The sequence below is a fragment of the Phycodurus eques genome, chromosome 6 (genome assembly GCF_024500275.1).
Source record: "Phycodurus eques isolate BA_2022a chromosome 6, UOR_Pequ_1.1, whole genome shotgun sequence".
In the NCBI taxonomy this organism is placed as follows: domain Eukaryota; kingdom Metazoa; phylum Chordata; class Actinopteri; order Syngnathiformes; family Syngnathidae; genus Phycodurus; species Phycodurus eques.
In genome coordinates, this window is record NC_084530.1 from 13,911,220 (window position 1) to 13,932,903 (window position 21,684).

General features: G+C 41.3%; 2 protein-coding genes across 5 annotated transcripts; both read left to right on the forward strand.

Annotated features, from left to right (window-relative positions):
• On the forward strand, window positions 1-10,911 carry slc26a11 (solute carrier family 26 member 11). Of its 4 annotated transcripts, XM_061680485.1 has the most exons (15): window positions 1-149; window positions 457-613; window positions 986-1,233; window positions 2,407-2,599; window positions 2,865-2,950; window positions 4,205-4,424; window positions 4,514-4,692; window positions 4,777-4,849; window positions 5,364-5,475; window positions 5,594-5,649; window positions 6,811-6,951; window positions 7,032-7,159; window positions 8,785-8,884; window positions 8,971-9,104; window positions 9,694-10,911. In XM_061680485.1, exons 3-15 carry the CDS (start codon window positions 1,030-1,032, stop codon window positions 9,796-9,798), a joined length of 1,731 nt encoding a protein of 576 aa, XP_061536469.1. In that variant the 5' UTR covers window positions 1-149; window positions 457-613; window positions 986-1,029; the 3' UTR covers window positions 9,799-10,911. The 4 variants fall into 4 exon arrangements, with proteins under 4 accessions (XP_061536469.1, XP_061536470.1, XP_061536471.1 ...); XM_061680486.1 differs by lacking the exons at window positions 5,364-5,475; window positions 5,594-5,649; XM_061680487.1 differs by lacking the exons at window positions 2,407-2,599; window positions 2,865-2,950.
• Window positions 10,912-13,243: 2,332 nt separating this feature from the next.
• On the forward strand, window positions 13,244-19,656 carry LOC133403711 (uromodulin). The gene is given in 10 exon segments (XM_061678888.1): window positions 13,244-13,307; window positions 15,249-16,040; window positions 16,233-16,613; window positions 16,828-17,142; window positions 17,229-17,437; window positions 17,839-17,990; window positions 18,283-18,525; window positions 18,609-18,636; window positions 18,638-18,769; window positions 19,651-19,656. Coding segments are annotated over 10 exon segments (2,322 nt in total).
• Window positions 19,657-21,684: the final 2,028 nt, after the last annotated feature.

Below are 21,684 nucleotides of genomic sequence, written 5' to 3' on the forward strand. Positions count from 1 at the left end.
CTTGTCACGTGACCGTGGCCACGTGACGTTTGACAACAGGAAGGTCGCTCAGCTCCGGCTGCTTTGTTTGAGAACTTCTCTTTTCGAGCGCACAGCGGCAGATCAGGACCGGGGGGAAATCTCAGTCGTAACGAGGAACCCAAGTATTGGTAATATTTGAAAATGTGTCCTACAGGAGTGTTTCGTTTGGGCTTATGACGATTGGAGTCTAATCTCCACTTCGAAACAACCCGTGTAGCATAAGTGTTTATATGCTTTCATAATAAATATGTATGCACATATTATGTATGTATGCAACGAAGCTGTCATGTGATTCTTGTGTGCTCATACTCTATGAACGCCGTTTTATTGTCGCGGTCCTGCCCGAGATTCATTACAATGAGTCACTGGCAAGTCCCAAACTGACCTTCCTTTTATTATCAGTGTCTTGCCTAATTGATTTGCTTTGTGCTTCAGGTTCACTGTGGCGAAATCAGGAGCAAAGTGAGAAGAACAGAATGAGTGCTCATTATGTTGCCAAAGAGGACCCAATTAAGCAAGTTAGAGGAAGAAAGCGCCAGTTCAATACCAACATGAGAGACACATAATCAAAAGGAGGAATTCATCTTGCAGCGTAAGTGGCTTTGATATTGATATTATTGTATTTGCATAACAAGGCGCCTGTGTGGAGTTTGCATGTTCTCCCCGTGCCTGTGTGGGTTTCCAGTTTCCTCCCACATCCCAAAAACATGCATTAATTGGAGACTCTAAATAGGTGTGAATGTGAGTGCAAATGGTTGTTTGTTCATATGCGCCCTGCGATTGGCTGGCGACCAGTTCAGGGTCTACCCCGCCTCTCGCCTGAAGATACCTGGGATAGGCTCCAGCACGCCCGCGACCCTAGTGAGGAGAAGCGGTACAGAAAATGGATGGATGGATGGATGGATGGATGGATGGAGGGAGATTTCCATCCATTTGTGATTTCTGCAAACGTTCACCTCTTCAGGTTGTCCTCCTACAAACTCACGCACACTCAACCCTTTCCGCACCATGGACCAACCACTGCTGCAAAGAGATTCGGGCCCAGGCTGCTGCTCCTGTAGAATGCTAAAGGCTTGGCTGCCCATACTCTCCTGGCTACCCAAATACACGCTTAAATGGCTTCAGATGGATCTTCTTGCTGGCCTCACTGTCGGGCTGACAACCGTCCCGCAAGCCTTGGCCTATGCAGAAGTAGCAGGCCTTCCTGTGCAGGTGAGTCTATCGAGTAATACATTTTTTTTTTAACTGGAATTTAGAGCATAATTCTTTTTTTTACCATTGGAAACAATGGATATAGAAAGAATCCAGGATGAACAATATAAAACTTTCACAAAATGTACAAACCATGTTTAAAGTAACATTTGAGCATTCGTATATCATACAAGTGTAAAAAGAAGTTGACCATGGAATGATGAAACAAAGTAAATAAGTAAAATACAATAAAACTATTCATTATCAAGAAGTGTGACCAAGGCATAGTGTTTAATGAAGTGAAAAGTTAGCATGCGGAAGATGTGCTAACTTCATGCATCCTGCTTTCATTTAATTATATCCATCCATCCATCCATCCGTTTTCCGTACCGCTTTATCCTCACTAGGGCGGCGGGCGTGCTGGAGCCTAGCCCAGCTATCTTCGGGCGAGAGGCGGAAGATATATGTATGATATATGACATTTAAAATTGAAAACTGAATTGCGTATTTATAATTAAGTCCGATAACGTGTGCGGAATGTGACGTGGTGATGAATGTAAAGAGGCAAACATTTATTTACACACGAAACCCAAGTGACTTAACGGTGTGCTCTCACGGAGCAGAGACAAAACATCACCGCATTGAATTGAGTTGAGTTCCCATAATGCTTTGAGCTCGCTACATTGCCAGGACCATCAGTCTGAGGAATGATCTCAATGTTTGGGATGGGCTGTTGTACGTCATTCAAGCACAGCCCACTTGCTTGTGTAGTGTATGGATGGTGACCTCAAGTGGATGAAGGAAAAACCTGCACCGCTCTAAAATATCCCAATTGAATCGCATATTTGAAACGTATGAATTCATATGATAATACAATAAATAATTGGTCACTACTTTGCAGATTTAATTTATTACAGGGGTTTTATCAAATGCAACCCCCGCGATGAACAAGGGTTTCCTGTATGATCTTTGTATTTCTATCACAAGACACCAAAGTACTGCACATGCCGAAATCACATGTAATGTATTTACATTCTGTTGTGTTTGTGTCGAAAATCGCATTGATCTACGGCAGTATCCAAGTCATCAATCTGTTTGACTGAAGTGACTTTTCTCTCTCAGTGTTATGAGATCAACTGATCAATTGTGGCAAAGTTGCAGCCCATTTCAATAGGGTCACTTCTGCACATACAGTACGGGCTCTACTCTGCCTTCATGGGAGGCTTCATCTACACCCTCCTCGGGACATCCAAGGACGTGACGCTTGGTCCCACGGCCATCATGTCCTTACTTTGCTTCTCGCTGGTGGGGGGCGAGCCCCACAGAGCTGTGCTGCTCAGCCTTCTCTGTGGACTCATCCAGGCTGCACTGGCATTACTGAGATTAGGTGAGGGAAGGGCGCCATTCGAGTCACGTGAAAATAGTGTGATTTAATTTCGTAACACTTCCTCACAAAAAAACAAGGGTTGTCACATTCTCTGTGAGGCTTTGTATTCACGTGAGCATGACATAGCATAGTGGTGTTTGGTTTCGAAACTTTAAACCGTTGTTTAAAAGACAACCCTGCTTGTTAACATCCCATCTTCCTCTTCGCACACTCTGCAGGTCAAAATGTAGTTTTGATTCCAAGCTCTGTAAATCATCCATTGCAGGCTTCCTCTTGGACTTCATCTCATTCCCTGTGATAAAAGGCTTCACTTGTGCCGCAGCAATCACAATTGGCTTTGGTCAGGTGAAGGTGAGGTAATCATTTTTATAAATTATTTATTTATTTATTTATTTATTTTGCACAATTTCCAACTCATGTTCACAATAGAAAAAGAAGGAAAAAAAGAATGCATATCAAATTTAGAGAGACTAATGGTCTTCATCAAAAATAGAATGTTTATAATATACAATATAGCAGTATATTCTAAATATTTCACATACCGTTCATCAGATGTAATTTCAACTTGTAATTCAAAGTCGGTTGAATCTATCCTGTCTTCAATAGCAATGGGAATTCCATTTTCCCCTCTTATCGATTGAATCTGAAAATTGAATTTTTTTATGATGTTTCAATTTATTTCCATTTTGCTATATAATTATCATTGCACCAACACAACAGTCACCAAAACTGGGCTGTATAAAAACCTTCTTTCACATTTCGGGTAGCCACTCCACCTTTATTCTTTTTTTATCATATTTACCTCCAAATACCTTATTGCGGTCGAATCCCATTTGAAATTATATTTTTGATATATTTTCTTTCTTTGGGAACATTATTAAAAGTCAGTAATTGTGTAATGTTTGTAATGTTTAATTTGTAACCTGATGCATGATGGCTATAATCTTCCAAAACCTTCCTTAAGGTGGGAAGGGGAGGTAATCGTTATGATTGAACAAACCCTGTGCACTAACACGAGAGCAATAATAAAATCCCCCCTGAATGCCGACCCATATGACTAGCAAGAAAGGTAATTTAACGAAAATAGTGAATGAACATATTGCACCATCAGTAGCAACATTTTGGTCAGTATCTTTGTAACTTTATACATTTTGGAAGTCTTTATGAATAATGTTAATTATAGTAGTTAATACATTTTCCTCAAAGGTCTGACTGAGGTTTGGTGTTCGAATCCGGGCTCCGGCTGTCCTGTGTGGGGATTGCATGTTCTCCCTTCGCTTGTGTGGGTTTTCTCCGGGGACTCCAGTTTCCTCTCGCATTCCAAAAACATGCATTTTACTGTAGGTTCATTGCAGACTCTAAATTGTCCTTAGGTGTGAATGTGAAACTGAGTGGTTGTTTGCCTAAATGCGCCCTGCGATTGGTTGGTAAAGCTGGGATAGGCTCCAGCTCACCCGCGATCCTAATGAGGATAAGTGGTATAGATAAAATGATGGATGGAAGGATTACAGTTATCTTATTTCATATGAATCATTTGAACACAGATACATTTAACATTTTGTTGTCCTTGGGGCATTTTTTAAATATTTTACATTTTGTTTCTAGAATATCCTGGGACTCCAAGATATTCCCCATGAGTTCTTCCCACAGGTTTACTACACATTCTACAAGATCCCTGAGGCCCAAATAGGCGATGTGGTCCTTGGTCTGCTCTGTGTAGCGTTGCTGGTGATGTTGATGTCAATGAAGACAAGTCTGGGATCTGGCGATGACGCTCCCACGTTCTCCAGGGTCGCCAGAAGATTTGTGTGGGCTGTTGCTACCAGTCAGTACCAATGTGCAGATCTCCATTCATTTTGCCTTCAGTGTGTCTGCAAAAGAGTTGTTCCTTTAACGTCTTTGTGTTTTGATCAGTGCGTAACGCCCTCATTGTCGTGGCCGCATCTTTTTGCGCCTTTTCATGGGAAGCTTACGGCCGTCATGTGTTCACGATCACTGGGGAAACCTCCCAGGGGCTCCCACCCTTCAGGCCGCCGCCAACCTCGGACACCACCGCCAATGGCACTGTGGTAACGTTTGGAGAGATTGTAGAGGTAAGGAGTCCGGGTGAGGGTGTGACATCAGTTGCTAACGTCTCACAGCTGATTTCTTAGTATTGCTCTCTGTACGGCGCACAGGACTTTGGGGGAGGTCTCGCTGTGATTCCTTTCATGGGACTGCTGGAGAGCATTGCGATTGCAAAAGCATTCGGTGAGTTTTCCAAGGGGATAAAGGTGGATAAATAGCTCTGTTTGTGTTCCAATTACTTAAATAATATCTAGGAGACCTGGATAAGGTTAAGGATCCTAGGGAACACCAACCACAGAGTAAAAGCACAGTGGCTGTTCCAAGAATACTTCTGAGCTTCTCTTTTATACATTTGTAAGTCCTGTCCCATTACCCTCACTAAACATGACTATGCTCTATGTACTACCACTGTGTCCCATCCCAGGAAAATGGTACTGTCTGACTTTTCATCCTCTAATTTAAGCAAATAGAAACAATCCCCTCAACCACAAACATGCTGAACAAACAGTTTAATCAGTCATTGTCAGCAAGTGTGGAATATAGAGTACAATTTACCTAAGAATGTACAGAAATTAATCTATGGTTGTATCATCGGTCTCCATTTTATAATTGTCACAAAAGTGCTTTTCTACTTAGGACAAGGCAATTGGGCTGGTGTAAGACTGGGCAAACCATTTGACTTATTGTTTGTCTTCAGCCAGGCAGAACAACTACAGAATAGATGCCAACCAGGAACTGTTGGCAATTGGTGTGACCAACATCCTGGGCTCCTTTGTCTCAGCTTACCCTGTCACTGGCAGCTTTGGAAGGTGGTGTGTGTGTTTGTGTTTGTGTGTGTGTGTGTGTGTGTGTGTGAAAGAGAGAGAGAGAGAGAGAAAAAGATCAGTGTACTGTCTTTACAGACTCATGTTTTGTCGCCATGTTTAGGACTGCAGTAAATTCTCAGACTGGGGTTTGTACTCCAGCTGGAGGGATTGTCACTAGTGAGTCAACACATTTTTGCATTGATGTTTTTTTTTTTTTTTACTTTATTAAATCAGTTTTGCAACAGTGCATTGTCTTTATATCGATACTATATCTGCAGTATGTAATGTGTAGTCCTCACAAAGCAATCTCTTCTTGGTTGTCAGTGGAATCCAGTGGAAAATGTACAGATTTGAACCCTATGACCTCAGCTACCTCATCATCGTGTTGCAGAAAGCCTTTGAATAATTATTGTATGTATAAAAGATGAATAAACCTAACCTGCCAGATGCCTGACAAGGAAAATGTAAACAAACTTGTTTTGACCAAAGTGAGAATTCTAATTTTGGAAAATCAGTTGAGAATTGAAATCACTGTCAAAAGTGTCACAACACGCTAAAGCGCATGTCCAGATCACTTTACCACAACTAAAATGCTATGCTTCCCTCTAGCAATAGTGTTCCTTCACTATATTGCGGTTCACCTATTGCGGATTCCGTGCATTGCGGACTTTATTTTCATATTCACATTGCGCATAATTCACCATATTGTGGCATTTTGAGTGTATGCTGTAGCATGTGTGTGCTCAAATAAATGCATCCTAGCCTAAAACATTAAAACTGTAAAAAAGAAAAAGGGGGAACAAAGAAAACATAATTAAAACACATATTACAAATAATTAAATGTACATAATGGACAGTACTACTGTGCATTACTGTATGTTTAAGAGTTCAATAGATGTCTAAGAGGTGTTTGATGCATACTGTCGCTACAGTGGACAGCTACTTATAGGAATCTCATTAGTCATGCATCAGAGGGTTAAGAGTATGGCAGAGGTTAATAGGATCGTGGGAGAGATTAATGAAGAGTCTGGAGATGTTCATACAGCTTTCAAATTTGTATAAATGTGAAAAAAAACATGGGCACTACCTCGCGGATTTCACCTATTGCGGGCGTGGTACGGAACATAACGCCCGTTATAAACGAGGGGTTACTGTATTGAATATTGTAATAGTGAATACTGTAGAGAGCCAGTTTGACCGAATCCTACATTGAAGATAGTTTCGAAGCTATCCTTAGCCTTCCTTTCTTTGAAATGTTACTCCCATTTAATATGAAAATATAATAAAACCGTGTTACTTTGGACTGGAAAAATACGCTTTTTTTTTTTTTTTTTGCAGGTGTGATAGTGTTGCTCTCTTTGGCGTTCCTCATGCCGGCCTTCTACTACATCCCGAAAGCTTCTCTAGCCGCTGTTATCATCTGTGCGGTCGCTCCTATGGTTGACTATCAAGTGGTGGCTAAGATGTGGCAGATACACAGTATGTTTCTGGACTTGTACTGGTGTGCAAGTGGACTTTCACAGTTTCACCTCACTCCGTTGTTCCTGTGTGATTCCCAGAGCTTGACCTCCTTCCCTTTACTGTGACATTCCTGATGAGTTTCTGGCAGGTGCAGTATGGAATCATAGGAGGTGTTGCTCTATCTGGAGCCTTACTGATGTACACCATGGCTAGACCTCAGATAAAGGTATTTCAATGCTCTTTATTGCTGATGGGTAACACCAGTAACCTGGAAAATAAATTGTGGGCTTGTGGGATTTTGCCTTTAGTGCTTCAATAGCCTTTGAGAACTTTTTGCCACTGGAAAAGATACCATAACGCTGGAGTTCATAAATTAGCCCCTTAGTGGAAACCAGAGGTCTTGAAGAGGCCAACCTTTCAGATGCCTTTCTTTACCAGTTGTGACTTTTGGTTCGTCTCATCAGGCACGCAAGGGCGCAGCTTTTCATTGCGTTGGGATTTACATTTGTCTTATTGTGCAGCTTCGGACAGCTTTTCTGGTCATAAGAAGAGTCAAAACGCAGGAGAAAAATCATGTGCATTGTAACTCCTCCCATCTGACACAACTTCACCAATCAAATGGTTTTGTGGGTGCCAAGTGTGAGACAGGCAAGCAGTCAGAGGAAGCAAATTCAGTATAAAGAGATAATGTTGGTTGAACCTGTTTAGTTGCTAATGTTATTTCATATTTACTTGAGAGTTACTTTGAGAGACAGAAAGTGACTTTTATTGTATCCTTTTTTATGAGGCATACTGTATGTGGACATCTTAGTATGAATTGGGCAACTAATATAATTTGGATCCTAAAATTTCAATGCAAAGATATGTTTTCCTGAAAAAGCAATTAAATTGTCAAGATCTGCATCAAAATGTAATAGGTTCTTCCACAGCCCATGTCCTTCAACAGTCATTTGTGCTACACTGTATTTTATGTCTTATCTACTGACTTTGGTCAATTGTGGTGTTTTTAAATGTGATGTATGAATAAGTAGGTAAATTAAATTGGAATGGATTGGAGTCATTAATCAATTAAATTTAAGTCAAATACATTTTCTTTATGTAGGACCAGTTCACAATAAAAGAAATCTCAAGGCACTTGAACCACCCTCATACATGAATAGAGAAGACTTATGCTTTTTTTTTTTTCACAATTTCAAGGGGAAATAAACCCACTGATTTTTTTTTTTTGCAACAATACAGTGTATGTGCCACCCCCTAATCGGAACACAGTATTGTGGTTAATATTGCGTTTGTAGAGCAAGAATTAAACAGAATAATTGATAAATCTCCAGCAAACTCAAGGGCGTGGCCATTTTAGGCAATATCACCCTCTGCTGGCGACCAAAATTAACATTACACCTACCCCCCCCCCCCCCGTGATGGTTACGTACATCACGTGACCAAACCCGGAAATCAGGTTTGCAGACTCTCAGAAGCTAACGCCATTAACTAATGCTAATCTTGAGGCAGTTTCCACTAACCTTTTTGTCTTTTGGCTTGATAGCGGAGAGGATCCCTTTCTCCCTCTGGACAGAGAGAGAATAACAAATAGGGAGAGGGATCACAAGACAAAATACACAAGAATTGTTACTGATGACGATAACATTGGTATAGTGATAAGAAATAGTTATGGACGTTAATTATCAACATTACTGGTGCTATTTGCTACTCTACAGCAAGTAATTAGACCAGATGTATTGTCGGCTGAAAAATGGTGTGAGGCAGACAATTTGTTAACTACATAGTTCTGAACATTTCATGCATCTGCGCATGTTACACTTGTCGTTTCTTCCATGTGCCTGTTGTGTGCAGATGTCCCATCAAGGTGTACTGCTAATTCAGTTGGCAAGTGGGCTCAGCTTTCCTGCTGCAGAACATCTGAGCCATATCATACACACTCAAGCGCTACAGGGTAAGTGTTCAATCAAAGGATAAAAACTGACAACATGAAACGGTAAAAGTGATGATCACAGTCGTTTCCTTTCTAACGTTCACCAGAGTCTCCTCCACATTCAGTAGTATTGGATTGCCATCATGTCAGTGTCATAGATTACACTGTGATTCATGAGCTGAGTGACCTGCTGAGGCAATTCAAACGTCAAGATGTGTGTCTGATCCTTTCCGGATTGCAGGTATATCTACAATTCATTTCATGTAATGAGTACAAGTTTAATTGTTTGTGTATCTATTTTTTATTTGTGTGCTCCCACTTAGACTCCTGCAATATTCTTTTTTTTTTTTTTGTCCCTCACCAAATCGCCCTGCATAGCCAGCCAGCTATCCAGAACGCATTCACATGGCTACTTATTAAAAAAATGAAAACAACTCTCTCCTGTCCACAAATCCCTTCACTGGCTCCCCACTTCCTAGAGGATCCAGTGTAAAATGTGCTCAACCACTTAACAAGCCCTCTAAAGGCAGCACCGTCATTGTGTCACTGAACTAATTCGTCTGTAGCTGTCCCTCAGTTTAATGAACAGGCGAGATGTTTGCAGACAGGTGCTTCACTTTATATGCAGGTTGGTACCATCAGACATCGTGTATGCAGTGATAAACACGGTGAAAATGAAGTATTTGATGCAGTATGTGTCCTGTAAAGCACTACGTGTCCTCTGTCTGCTACTGTATATACAATAAATACATTTTGCTTGCTAGATCACACCAGAATGTACATTATGGTAACGTTTATCTTTTCTTGTCTCTTTTTCCTTCCCCCATCAGCCAAACGTCCTGGAAATTCTTTTAGCCGCAGATCTGGAGGGCCTCAGATATGCTGATGGCGTTGAGACGGCACTGCAAATGGGATCAGGCAACCTCAATTTATGATGAAGGAAGTTCCCAGCCACCGTCCGAGGAAGAGATGTTTGCTGATGCTCGCCAAACTATATGGGTGTCACAAATTTGTGTTTAAAGGTGCTACACTACCGAGACAGACATCAATCCTTTTCTATCCCTTACTGTTCCATTGAAAACTTGGAAATCAGTGAGGATTCTATGTGACTGTGGTGACCTGAAACCAAATACCGTATCTAATTGCTTGTTTATAACCGTTTGTTTTAAGTTTTGTTGTGACATATTTTATGAACTCAAAATTTTAATTACCTCAGATATTGCACCACTGTGTTTTTTTTTTCTCACCTGAGTAGAAAGCAAAACTTAAACCATCCCAAAACGCTGGTAAATACAACATATTAACAGCAGCACATACTACATGACCTCAATACTGTTAATATTGTGTGTTAAACATTAAAAAAATCCATCTATGTTACTATCCCAATCCATTTTTCCATACATAAACCATTCAAATACTTTTTAATGACATTCATTAGTATACCTATTGTGTATTATTCTGAATGAGCTGATCTACTAGACTGTACCAGTAAAAAACATTTCCATTTTGATTAATCTTCTCTTTTCGGCTGTCAAATTGATGCAGCTCTGTTGTGAAGAATCATAGACTGGAAATATATGTTTGTTTTAGTCAAAAGAGTGACCTGATGTTTTTGACAGCACCTCTGTACTATGTCTTAAGTACATACTTATGTATTGTGTTAAGATTCTTCCGCGAAGAGGGTTTTGTAATTCGGGTATTAAAGGTCACCTACTGTACATGTGCATGATTCAAATTGTTTAGTTTTTTTTTCAAATGTAGTTTACAACCCCAATTCCAATGAAGTTGGGACGTTGTGTTAAACATAAATAAAAACAGAATACAATGATTTGCAAATCATGATCAACTTATATTTAATTTAATACACTACAAAGACACGATATTTAATGTTCAAACTGATAAACTTGATTGTTTTTCGCAAATAATCATTAACTTAGAATTGTATGGCTGCAACATGTTCCAAAAAAGCTGGGACAGGGTCATATTTACCATTGTGTTACATCACCTTTTGTTTTAAGAACATTCAATAAACGTTTGGGAACTGAGGACACTAATTGTTGAAGCTTTGGAGGTGGAAATTCTTCCCCATTCTTGCTTGATGTACAGCTTCAGCTGTTCAACAGTCCAGGGTCTCCGTTGTCGTATTTTACGCTTCATAATGCGCCACACATTTTCAATGGTAGACAGGTCTGGACTGCAGGCAGGCCAGTCTAGTACCCGCACTCTTTTACTATGAAGCCACGCTGTTGTAACACGTGCAGAATGTGGTTTGGCATTGTCTTGCTGAAATAAGCAAGGGCGTCCATGAAAAAGACGTTGCTTGGATGGCAGCATATGTTTCTCCAAAACCTGTATGGACCTTTCAGCATTAATGGTGCCTTCACAGATGTGTAAGTTACCCATGCCATTGGCACTAACACAGCCCCATACCATCTCCGGAGAGGAGGGTCCATCAGGAGGTCGGAACTTATATTCGGGAGGTGCAGTGTGGTTTTCGCCCTGGTTGTGGAGCAATGGACCAGCTTAACACCATCAGCAGAGTACTGAAGGGTACATGGGAGTTTGGCCCAACCAGCCTACACGCCAAGTGACTTGGAGAAGGTGTACGACAGTCACTCTTGGGGTCTTGTAGGTGTTGCTCCGGAAGTATGGCGTACTGTACTCTGACACGGGTTGTTTGGTCCCTGTACGACTGGTGTCAAGAGTTTGGTGCACATTGCCAGTCGTAGGTCAATTTGTTTCCAATGAGGGTTGGCTTTTCTCACCGATTCTGTTCATAAACTGTATGGAAAGAATTTCTAGGCACACATACACTATATTGCCAATATATATATATACATATATATATATATATATATATATATATATATATAGACAGAGGGAGCTGCCTATGAATCCATATTATTAGCAGCAAACACCAAAAATTCTCATTGTGCCGATATGTACTTTTGGGGAGGTATGGTCGCCACTCCTAATCATTATGAACGAGGAGCATTGTACTCCTTCCAGTAATGTGTCAAAAAAGACTGATTCATCTGAAGTAAATGATTGATTTATTCCAAGATGATATTCCATTCCAGTAAGTATTAATTGGGTTAACTGAAACTGAAGGTATGCTTCAAAGCAAACCTTTGAAATCGAGGATGTTGTCACATTCACAAAAACACAAAGAACACATTATTAGTAAGTAATTTAATTTCTAAGGACATTTTGTATGAGTATGCTTGCTCAAACACTTTCACTTATCAGCGATGTTATCACAGACAAAGAAGGTCATTGCAAACCAACCACACATGAAAAAAAAATCACTCCACACATGTATGACTTCAGTTTGGATATGAATATAGATTTTTCATGCTTAACCAACCTTATTGAGCACATAATTGAAGGCATTTTCTGAAAAATTCTCTGGCTTTGCTTGTGCTAACGACCATAACTACCTGATTGTCATGGTTCTAAGTGTGTGTGCGTGTGTGTCTGTGTGTGTGTACATACACATAGGTACACACACACACACACACACACTATATTGCCAAATGTATTCGCTCACCTTCCTTGACTCACATATGATTTTAAGTGATATGGTTTAATGTACCCTTTGCAGCTGTAACAGCTTCAACTCTTATGGGAAGGCTTTCAACCAGGTTTTAGAGCGAGTTTATGGGAATTTTTTCTCCATTTTTCCAGGATCATATTTCTGAGGTCACACACTGATTTTGGACGAGAAGGCCTGGCTCTCAGTCTCCGGTCTTATTCATCCCAAAGGTGTTCTATTGGGTTGAGGTCAGGAGTCTGTGCAGGCCAGTCAAGTTCATCCATACCAAATGATTTTTCAGTGTACTGTATCTATTAATTGAAGACTGATCTACTCAGAGGATCTTATTGGGTTACAAAACAACTAGCATTTGATGCATCAAATCCTACTTTGCGGTTTTTCACCTTTCGCGCGGGGTTCTGGGCCCCATTAACAGCTAAAAACGAGGGAACACTGTATTTTTATTTTTTAATCTCTTGTCCTACATTGAATTTCTGTAATGTGTGTTGGCTCTGAGCTTTGTGTGCCAATTCTGTTTGAATGTTCTTTCTCTGTCATATTTACCAATTCTCATTCATCATGCTCTCATGGACCTGTTTTTGTGTTTGACAAATGATTGCTTTGTATGATCTTTTGACACCCAAAACTGGTCTACAGTATAAATACGCGACACTCTCTTCACTTGCAACATTCTCAACAACTCCTGGACTTCCTTCTCTTTCAAGGTAACTCAAAGACAACCATTCTTTTTCTGAAGAATTTTAAAAGATGTTAGTATTGTACATTTGCACCCTGTTTAACTTTCTTGACAATTGCCTTTCAGTAAGTTCTGTGTGTGGTCCATTATGGGGATGTCTGAAGGGGCGTTCTTGCTCCTAATCCTGCTGCTCAACACTGGAATAATCTCAGGTATACCATTACACCTACCCCTTTGTGTTGGACTTTTTAGGGCAGGAAATTGTAAAATCACAGTTTAGTGTTGAAATATTATTTTTTTCTTTGTACTACATAGTCATATCCAAACAGCCAACACCCAAAAAATATGTGGCTACATTTGAAACATTGAGTATGTTTATCTTTATTATACCCTCAGATTGCACATAAACAAAGTTAACATTTCTGTATTTTTATGTTCACACAAAAAAATGGAAATAATTCAAAATGCAAACATTTTGGGGGATTAATAAAGATGCACCAAAAGTTAATTGAAACAGTTTCCTCTAGCCTTTATGCTGCAGCCATATCGTAAAATAATTTAAGTGTATAATTTGCTAAAAATACCCATCCAGCCATCCATTTTCTGAGCCGTTTCTCCTCACGAAGGTCGCGGGCGTGCTGGAGCCTATCCGAGCTATCATCGGGCAGGAGGCGGGGTACACCCTGAACTGGTTGCCAGCCAATCGCAGGGCACATACAAACAAACAACCATTCGCACTCACATTCACACCTACGGGCAATTTAGAGTTTTCAATTAACGTGCATGTTTCTGGGATGTGGGAGGAAACCGGAGCGCCCGGAGAAAACCCACGCAGGCACGGGTATAACATGCAAACTCCACACAGGCGGGGCCGGGGATTGAACCCAGGTCCTCAGAATTGTGAGGCAGATGCTCTAACCAGTCGTCCACCGTGCCGCCGCTAAAAATACCCATTCTCTATATTGACAAAGCAAAACTCAAGCACTTCCATTTCTCTTCTTTGTCTATTTATGGCATTATTTATCCTTTGGAGTCCATCCATTGATTTTCTATCCTCATTACGGTTACGGGTGTGCTGGCGCCTATCCCAGCTGACTTTGGGTGAGAGGCAGGGTGCATCATGGACTGGTTGCCAGCCAATCGAAGTTCTTTGGAGTTGCCTGGGTTAATTCTAACTGATTGGACATCATTCAATAACTCTACAGACAAAGAAAAATAGGGCAATAACCAAAAACACTGAGGTCAAAGAAATGTAATATTGTGAGAAGGCACCTAAAAAATACAAATATATATAGATACACGCACACACACACACACACACGCACACACACACAAACACATTATATTTCAATTTTCTTCTACTTCTCCGGACCATGGACATACTAAATGGGTGGATATATGCTCAACAGCGTTTTACATGTTCCATTGAAAAATATGAATATCCATGATATGATAATGTTACATTTATAATGAGTTAAAATATTATACTTTACTGATTTTCAAGAAACTTGAAAAGTGTTATACCTGGTCCAAGGAAGAAAGCTATTTTAAAAATAAGGTGTCATTCTTTTTTTTACCTTTGAAAGGCAGTTGTGTGTTTCACTTTATTTGATCGGTACCACCTGACAGTCATTGTGCAGTCATCAAACTGTGAAAACTAAGTACAAACGAACACACAGTTCCAAGACTAGGATGAAATGCAGTGACGCATGCACAAATCTCGTTCCAATTTGATTCAAAATATCAGATCTGTTTCTTCTTTCTGAAGCAAACATTCAAAGATAAATATAATGAAACCATGGAAAACAAAGAACATTGACCTTTGGTCTGTCATGGAGATTGTCTTGAGATTCAGGACTAATTTTCCCCTAAGAACTTCATCCCAATTCTATGTGATTAAAGCTTTGTGACAGCGAGGTAATACACCTAAAAGTAGCCTATTTGCCATTTACAACTTGCGTTTTGATATTTTGCTTGGTTTAATGGTGAAAATCTGCAAAATAAGAAATGCAAATAGAAAATGAAATTTAAAAATGGAAGCGGGCTAAAACTTGCTGAACACAATGCGGTGTCATATTCATTATCGTGCTTTAAAAAAAAGTCTGACAACTTTGAGTCAGCATGCAATTAAAAGATGTTTTTTTTCTTCTTAGGTTCAGTTGTTTCCAGCTGTGATGCGTGCCACGAAAAAGCAACGTGCCAAGAGTCACACGAAAGAGGCGACTCCTTTGTCGGCTTCTCGTGTGTCTGCAAAGATGGCTTTGTTGGCGATGGTCTCAGCTGTTACAATACCTTAGTCTGTAGCGATGGTTCCTGTTGTAGTCAAGGCTATGAATGGGCACCTGGCAGTGGCTGCGTGGACATTGACGAGTGCTCGCTCCCTGACTCACCATGCACGGCACCTCGGGTTTGCCAAAACACGCCAGGCTCCCATGAATGCCTCGAGCCTGCCTCACTCTCTAGATCTGGCCTTTCCTCACAATCAGTCCAGTTCAGTTGTGGAAACACAGTGTGCCCAGCAGGTATGGACTGCATTGGAAATAACGGGACAAGATGTGCTGACCCTTGTGAGAGCTACACCGTCCTGGATGATGACTGGCGTTCGACACAGTTTAGATATGCTAATTCCAACCAAGCAAAATGTGACCGAAATATCGAGTGGCGAGGCTGGTATCGCCTGTTTCTGGGAGACAACAGTGCACATATTCCTGAGAGATGTATCGAGGAAAACATGTGTGGAACCCATGCACCTTTGTGGATAACGCAACCTCATCCTACACAGTCTAATGTAATTGCAACTCGTACTGTGTGTAATGCTTGGAACGGAGACTGCTGCCAGTTTACATCACACAATATCCATGTTAAGCTTTGCTCTACAGCCGCTACCAGCTACTACGTGTACAAACTTGTGAAGCCATCTACATGCCGTCTTGCTTACTGTGCAGGTATTGTTCCATTTGAAACAATTTCAACACAAATATAGCCAGTATAGTGTAAAATCTTGTTCCTGTTGATGTAAATGTGAAAACATCTATTTTTGAACAAAAAACAAAACTTATGTCAAAAAACTTCTCTTTCAGAGTTTAATGAAACTCGTTATTCAACACCGGAACCTGAAATTACTTCAACCCCTTCAGCAACTGGCAACATTGAAACGACAGAGAATTACCATACCCCACTAACATCAGCACCCACAATAAATGAAGGCGAGGTCCGCCTGGCTAATGGAGGAAACAGCTCCTGCTCTGGCAGAGTAGAAATCTTCCACCGTGGACAGTGGGGAACAGTGTGTGACGATATCTGGGACCTGAAGCACGCGCAAGTGGTGTGCAGACAGTTGGGCTGCGGCAGGGCCCTGGCAGCCCCCCAGAGGGCTCACTTTGGACAGGGCAGTGGCCCCATTTGGTTGGATAATGTCAGATGCACCGGAAGTGAATCAAAGCTGGGTGAGTGCAATCACCAAGGAATTGGATCGCACAACTGTGGTCACCATGAGGATGCCGGAGTGGTTTGTGAAGGTAAGAAAAACTAAAGTGAACAATTATGATACTGATCTAGTATATGATTGGAGTTTTCTTCCCTGATTTTTATTAATTTTCATGACATCATGTGGACTTTCGCCAAATTTGCATTTTGGAACATCGTTGTTAAAACATCTAAAAACACCTTTTATACCGTAGGGTAAGTAAGTTCTCACAGGCTAATGCTTTTGTCTGTATGTTGTTGTGTTAGCTGCGTCACCCGTGAGGCTGGTCAACTCTGACAACCGCTGCTCTGGAAGAGTTGAGGTCTACCATAATGGACAATGGGGGACTGTGTGTGATGACATATGGGTCCTCACCAATGCCAAAGTGGTGTGTAGACAGTTGGACTGCGGCAGGGCTCGTTCAGCACTGCACAGTGCAGCCTTTGGACAGGGCAGTGGACCCATCTGGTTGGATGATGTCCGTTGTCTTGGAAATGAAACTTCAATAACGAGCTGCCAACATCGTGGATTTGGGAGACACAACTGTGTACACAGGGAGGATGCCAGCGTTGTTTGTGAAGGTAGCCTTTATATATTGTTATTAAGATTTGGCATAATTACACATACACAATAAAATTAATGACCCCATACTATATATTTTGTTTAGAAACGCAACCTTCACTCAGACCTTCTCATCTTATTTGTGGCCCTGACAAAATCCGAGTGGCCCTGGATTCCGTGAGCATAACACGCGCCGGTTATAACCCGCTCTCTGGCAACCTGGCAGTCCGCAACTGTTCCTGGGTCAGGGTGCAAGGTGATGTCGTGTGGTACGAAGCTGACGCTCAGGCAGATGCTTGCGGAAACACACTGACGGTAAAAAAAAAACACTACACCTTGACACACGCGTGTAGTTTAGGCCCGCATTTATTTAAAAATGTCTTCTATACTAGTCTGCTTATGATGAATAAGATGTTTGCGTGATTATCTCGAAAACCTCATAGTTTGGGTCACTTGTAAGTCGAGGTGCCACTGTTTCTTTGTATTGGCGAAACAAACAAATTTTGGCCTTGAACATTGATGGTCATAGTAGTCCGAAGTAAAGATCTGAATATCTTCTGTTCTCAATGCCAGTGTACAATACAATCAATATTTTACACCAATAACACCCGTCTCCCCTCCTATGCTGCATTTGCATTACATTCGAGATCAAATCAGATCACACGGATCTATTAAACAGAAAGTGCTATTGATGATAACCCTTAACTGTCTTTCAGACCAACCGCACACACGCCATCTACTCCAACAGTTTATTTATCTACCCATTGAACAACACATCATTCTCTCCCGCTGTGAGTCTTCCTTTCTCGTGCGCCTATCCCCTGGACGCAGACAGCAGGCTGAACGTGGCCATCAGACCATCCCTTGCGTGAGTAGTTGTTTAATGCATCGGACTATTATTGCTGTAATAAATAATTGAAACAGCGCTAAGGGAAAGTAAACCGTGTTGCACAGTTGTTGTATAGTTTGTCCAGCCAGTGTCAATGGCAAATGTCATATTATAGATTGAAGTACATTTGTATCAAGATAATGAAAATTGAATTCTTATCATTTCAAGATAGTTCAATTGTTCTCCAGAAATGCAATTTCCATTCCAATTCCAATGACGAGAGTAGAGCCTCTGACATAGATTGATGATAATATGTGCTCTTTCTTGACAGGTTGGACGGTGGTATTATTGGCTCAGGTTACAAAGCCAGAGCCTCCATGGTCCTCTTCCGCAACTCCAACTTTACAGAGCCTTATTCAGCGGGCGCGGTCGTCCTTCCGGTGGGCTCGCCGTTGTACGTTGGGGTCGCTGTGGACAGAAGAGATCCCAGCTTGGCAGTTGTTTTGGAGGATTGCTTCGCCTCTCACTCCTCAAACCCTGATTACCCCGAGCGATACTCTCTAATTCACAACAAGTATGCATCTGCTCAGTTGGGATGAATATAGATTCATGATTGAAACGTGATAATAACCAATGGTCTTCTGTTGTCTTTATCAGATGTCCCGCTGACCGCCAACAAGTCTCCTGTGGTTGAGAGTGGCTCATCCCTCCGGGCTCGTTTCTCTGCTCTGTTCTTCCTGGTTCAGGGGGAATATCGAAGTATTTACCTCCACTGCGGCCTCAGCCTGTGTGACCGGAGGAGGTTCTCTTGCATTCCGGTGAGGAACATATTGTATTTAATTTGATTCACAGCATTCCAAGTCCATGTCTATTATTGCTTATTCACCAATAAGTTATAATGTTCTGTTATTGTTTTTCATGCTGCCACCATGTAGCCTTGCGCAAGGAGAGCACACCGCTCTGTCTCAAACTCTGCCCTAATGAAGTCACTCACCCTTGGCCCAATCACTTGTAAGCATACTCAGTCTGGTAGCAGGCTATATGTTGAAAAAATGTTGAATTAATAGCAAAGGCCCTTTCTCCCTCTTGCCTTTTCATCTTCAGGGGATAAATCGTCCGAGTGACATCCAGTTTAAAAAAAAAAAAATGACATACCTTACTTTGTGATTATAAAGTAGTAAAAGACAGTGAGCCTATCCCAGCTGACTTCGGGTGAGAGGTGGGGTAAACTCTCGAATGTCCAGCAGTCCAACACATCTCACATGTAGAACAACAATCATTCACACTTTCATTATGGGCAATTTAGAATAATTAATTAACCTCAGAAGTATGATTTTGGGATATGGGAAGAAAATGGAGAATCCAGAGAAGATCAACTCAAGAATGGGAACAACATGCAAACTCCACACAGAGAAGTTTCAACAGAGATTGGACCCAGATCTCCTGACTGTGAGGCAGATGTGTTCAGCACAAATCCCACTGTGCTGTGACAGCAAGATCATTGATCACAAAATTCCATTACTTTTGTAAATGATAATCTCTGACTAATAATCATCAGCAAATCATAGTGAAAATAAATGAGCAGAAAAAAAAAATGTCTTGTGGTCTTTATTGAAACAAAACCAATTGAAGGCTGCTACTCTGAAAAAGCAATGCTAAATGTTTTCATGGACATAATAATATTGTCATGTCTCAATAGCTCTGAAATCAGTTTGTAGCTCTTTCAGTAGGTCTCACTGAGATTGATAAAGAAAACGAGGTTGATAGTTTTGCTCTTACAAATGTATCTGAATTGGTTGTACCTTCACGGTAATTGCTTTTATTTAAGCTAATGAAATGTCATTCTTAACGTGTTTACATTGAACCAGTGTAGCTGAGTGTTTGCCACTGTACAAATCAATACGGCTAAAGAAAATCAGTGTGGATATTTTGCATTAATTGGAAATAAACGACTTCAGGAAGAGCCAGCCCTGGCACGGCCCACTTCTCATCAGCAACACCAGGGCCGGACCGAGGCAATATTTTATATTTTAATTTACATCCAGTTCCCATACAGCAACACGCTGTAACACCTACATTTTATTAATTGTTCCAACCAGTATTTATTGGGTTTCTTTCCACAAGTACCTCAACATCCCAAAAACATGCATGGTAGGTTGATTGAAGACTCCAAATTGCCCGTAGGTGTGAATGTGAGTGCGAATGGTTGTTTAGGTGTGCCCTGCGATTGGCTGGCAACCAGTTCAGGGTGTATCCCGCCTCATGCCCGATGATAGCTGGGATATGTTCCAGCACTCCCGCGACCCTTGTGAGGATTAGCGGCTCAGAAAATGGATGGATGGATGCCCTCTTTGCGATGATTTTGGAGAGGGAAGTAGTCGATCCATTCTTAAAGGGATTGGTGCTACCTTAAATGCTCAATATGGAGGCGTATGTCAATGCAAATGAGGCTAAACATGCACAAGCGTGGCAGTTCAGTACAGGTGGGATGGAACAGCACACATTACTTACTGGTGTGCATACAACAGGTGTCCACACATTTGATAAATACAGATTTCTTTTGTACTACACATTTAAAATTACAATCCTATGAATTAAATTAGAACCTGTTCTGTTCATTCTTTGATAAATGAGGTCTATTCTGTAAACATCACATCATTGATCAAGAGGGCACACCAATGCATGTACTTCTTGCGGAAGATGAGGAGAGCTCACTTGCCCCCACCCATCCTTACCACATTCTACAGTAGGATCAATATGAGGAGAGTGGTGAGGACAGCGGAGAAGATTATTCTCTTCTCTCCATCTGGGACATCACAAAGAATATCCCGTGACGAAAACATTAGCAGTGCCGCCTCACATTCAAACTCCACACAGGCGAGGCCGGATTTGAACCCGGATCCTCAGAACTGTGAGGCAGATGTGCTAACCAGTGAGTCACCGTGCCGCCATATTAACATCAAATAAAATAAAGATAACTACATAAACTATGAATGTGCAATTTCAGATCTTGCTGAAAAATTATTTCCCATTCCTGCTAGATGTACAGCTTCAGCTGTTCAACAGTCCGGGTCTCCGTTGTCATATTTTACGCTTCATAATGCGCCACGCATTTTCAATGGGAGACAGTTCTGGACTGCAGGCAGGTCAGTCTAGTACCCGCACTCTTTTACTACGAAGCCACGCTGGTGTAACATGTGCAGAATGTGGTTTGGCATTGTCTTGCTGAAATAAGCAAGGGCGTCAATGAAAAAGACGTTGCTTGGATGGCAGCATATGTTTCTCCAAAACCTGTATGTACCTTTCAGCATTAATGATGCCTACACAGATGCGTAAATTACCCATGCCATTGGCACTAACACAGCCCCATACCATCACAGATGCTGGCTTTTGAACTTCGCGTCCATAACAGTCTGGATGGTTCTTTTCCTCGCCCGCAGGACACGACGTCCAAAATTTCCAAAAACAATTTGAAATGTGGACTTGTTGGACCACAGAACACTTTTCCACTTTGCATCGGTCCATCTTAGATGAGCTTGGGGCCATAGAAGCCGGCGGCATTTCTGGGTGTTGTTGATAAATGGCTTTCGCTTTGCATAGTAGAATTTCAAGTTGCACTTACGGATGTAGCGCCGAACTGTATTTACTGACATTGGTTTTCTAAAGTGTTTCTCAGCACATGTGGTAATATCCTTTACACATTGATGTCGGTTTTTGATGCAGTGCCGCCTGA

Bases quoted from the DNA above. Each gene is read 5' to 3' on its own strand.
- slc26a11 (XM_061680485.1), top strand. From the start codon at position 1,030: ATGGACCAACCACTGCTGCAAAGAGATTCGGGCCCAGGCTGCTGCTCC. The intron at 4,693-4,776 runs GTAAGGAGTCCG...TACGGCGCACAG, and splicing joins CGTTTGGAGAGATTGTAGAG to GACTTTGGGGGAGGTCTCGC. The intron at 8,885-8,970 runs GTAAGTGTTCAA...AACGTTCACCAG, and splicing joins ACACACTCAAGCGCTACAGG to AGTCTCCTCCACATTCAGTA.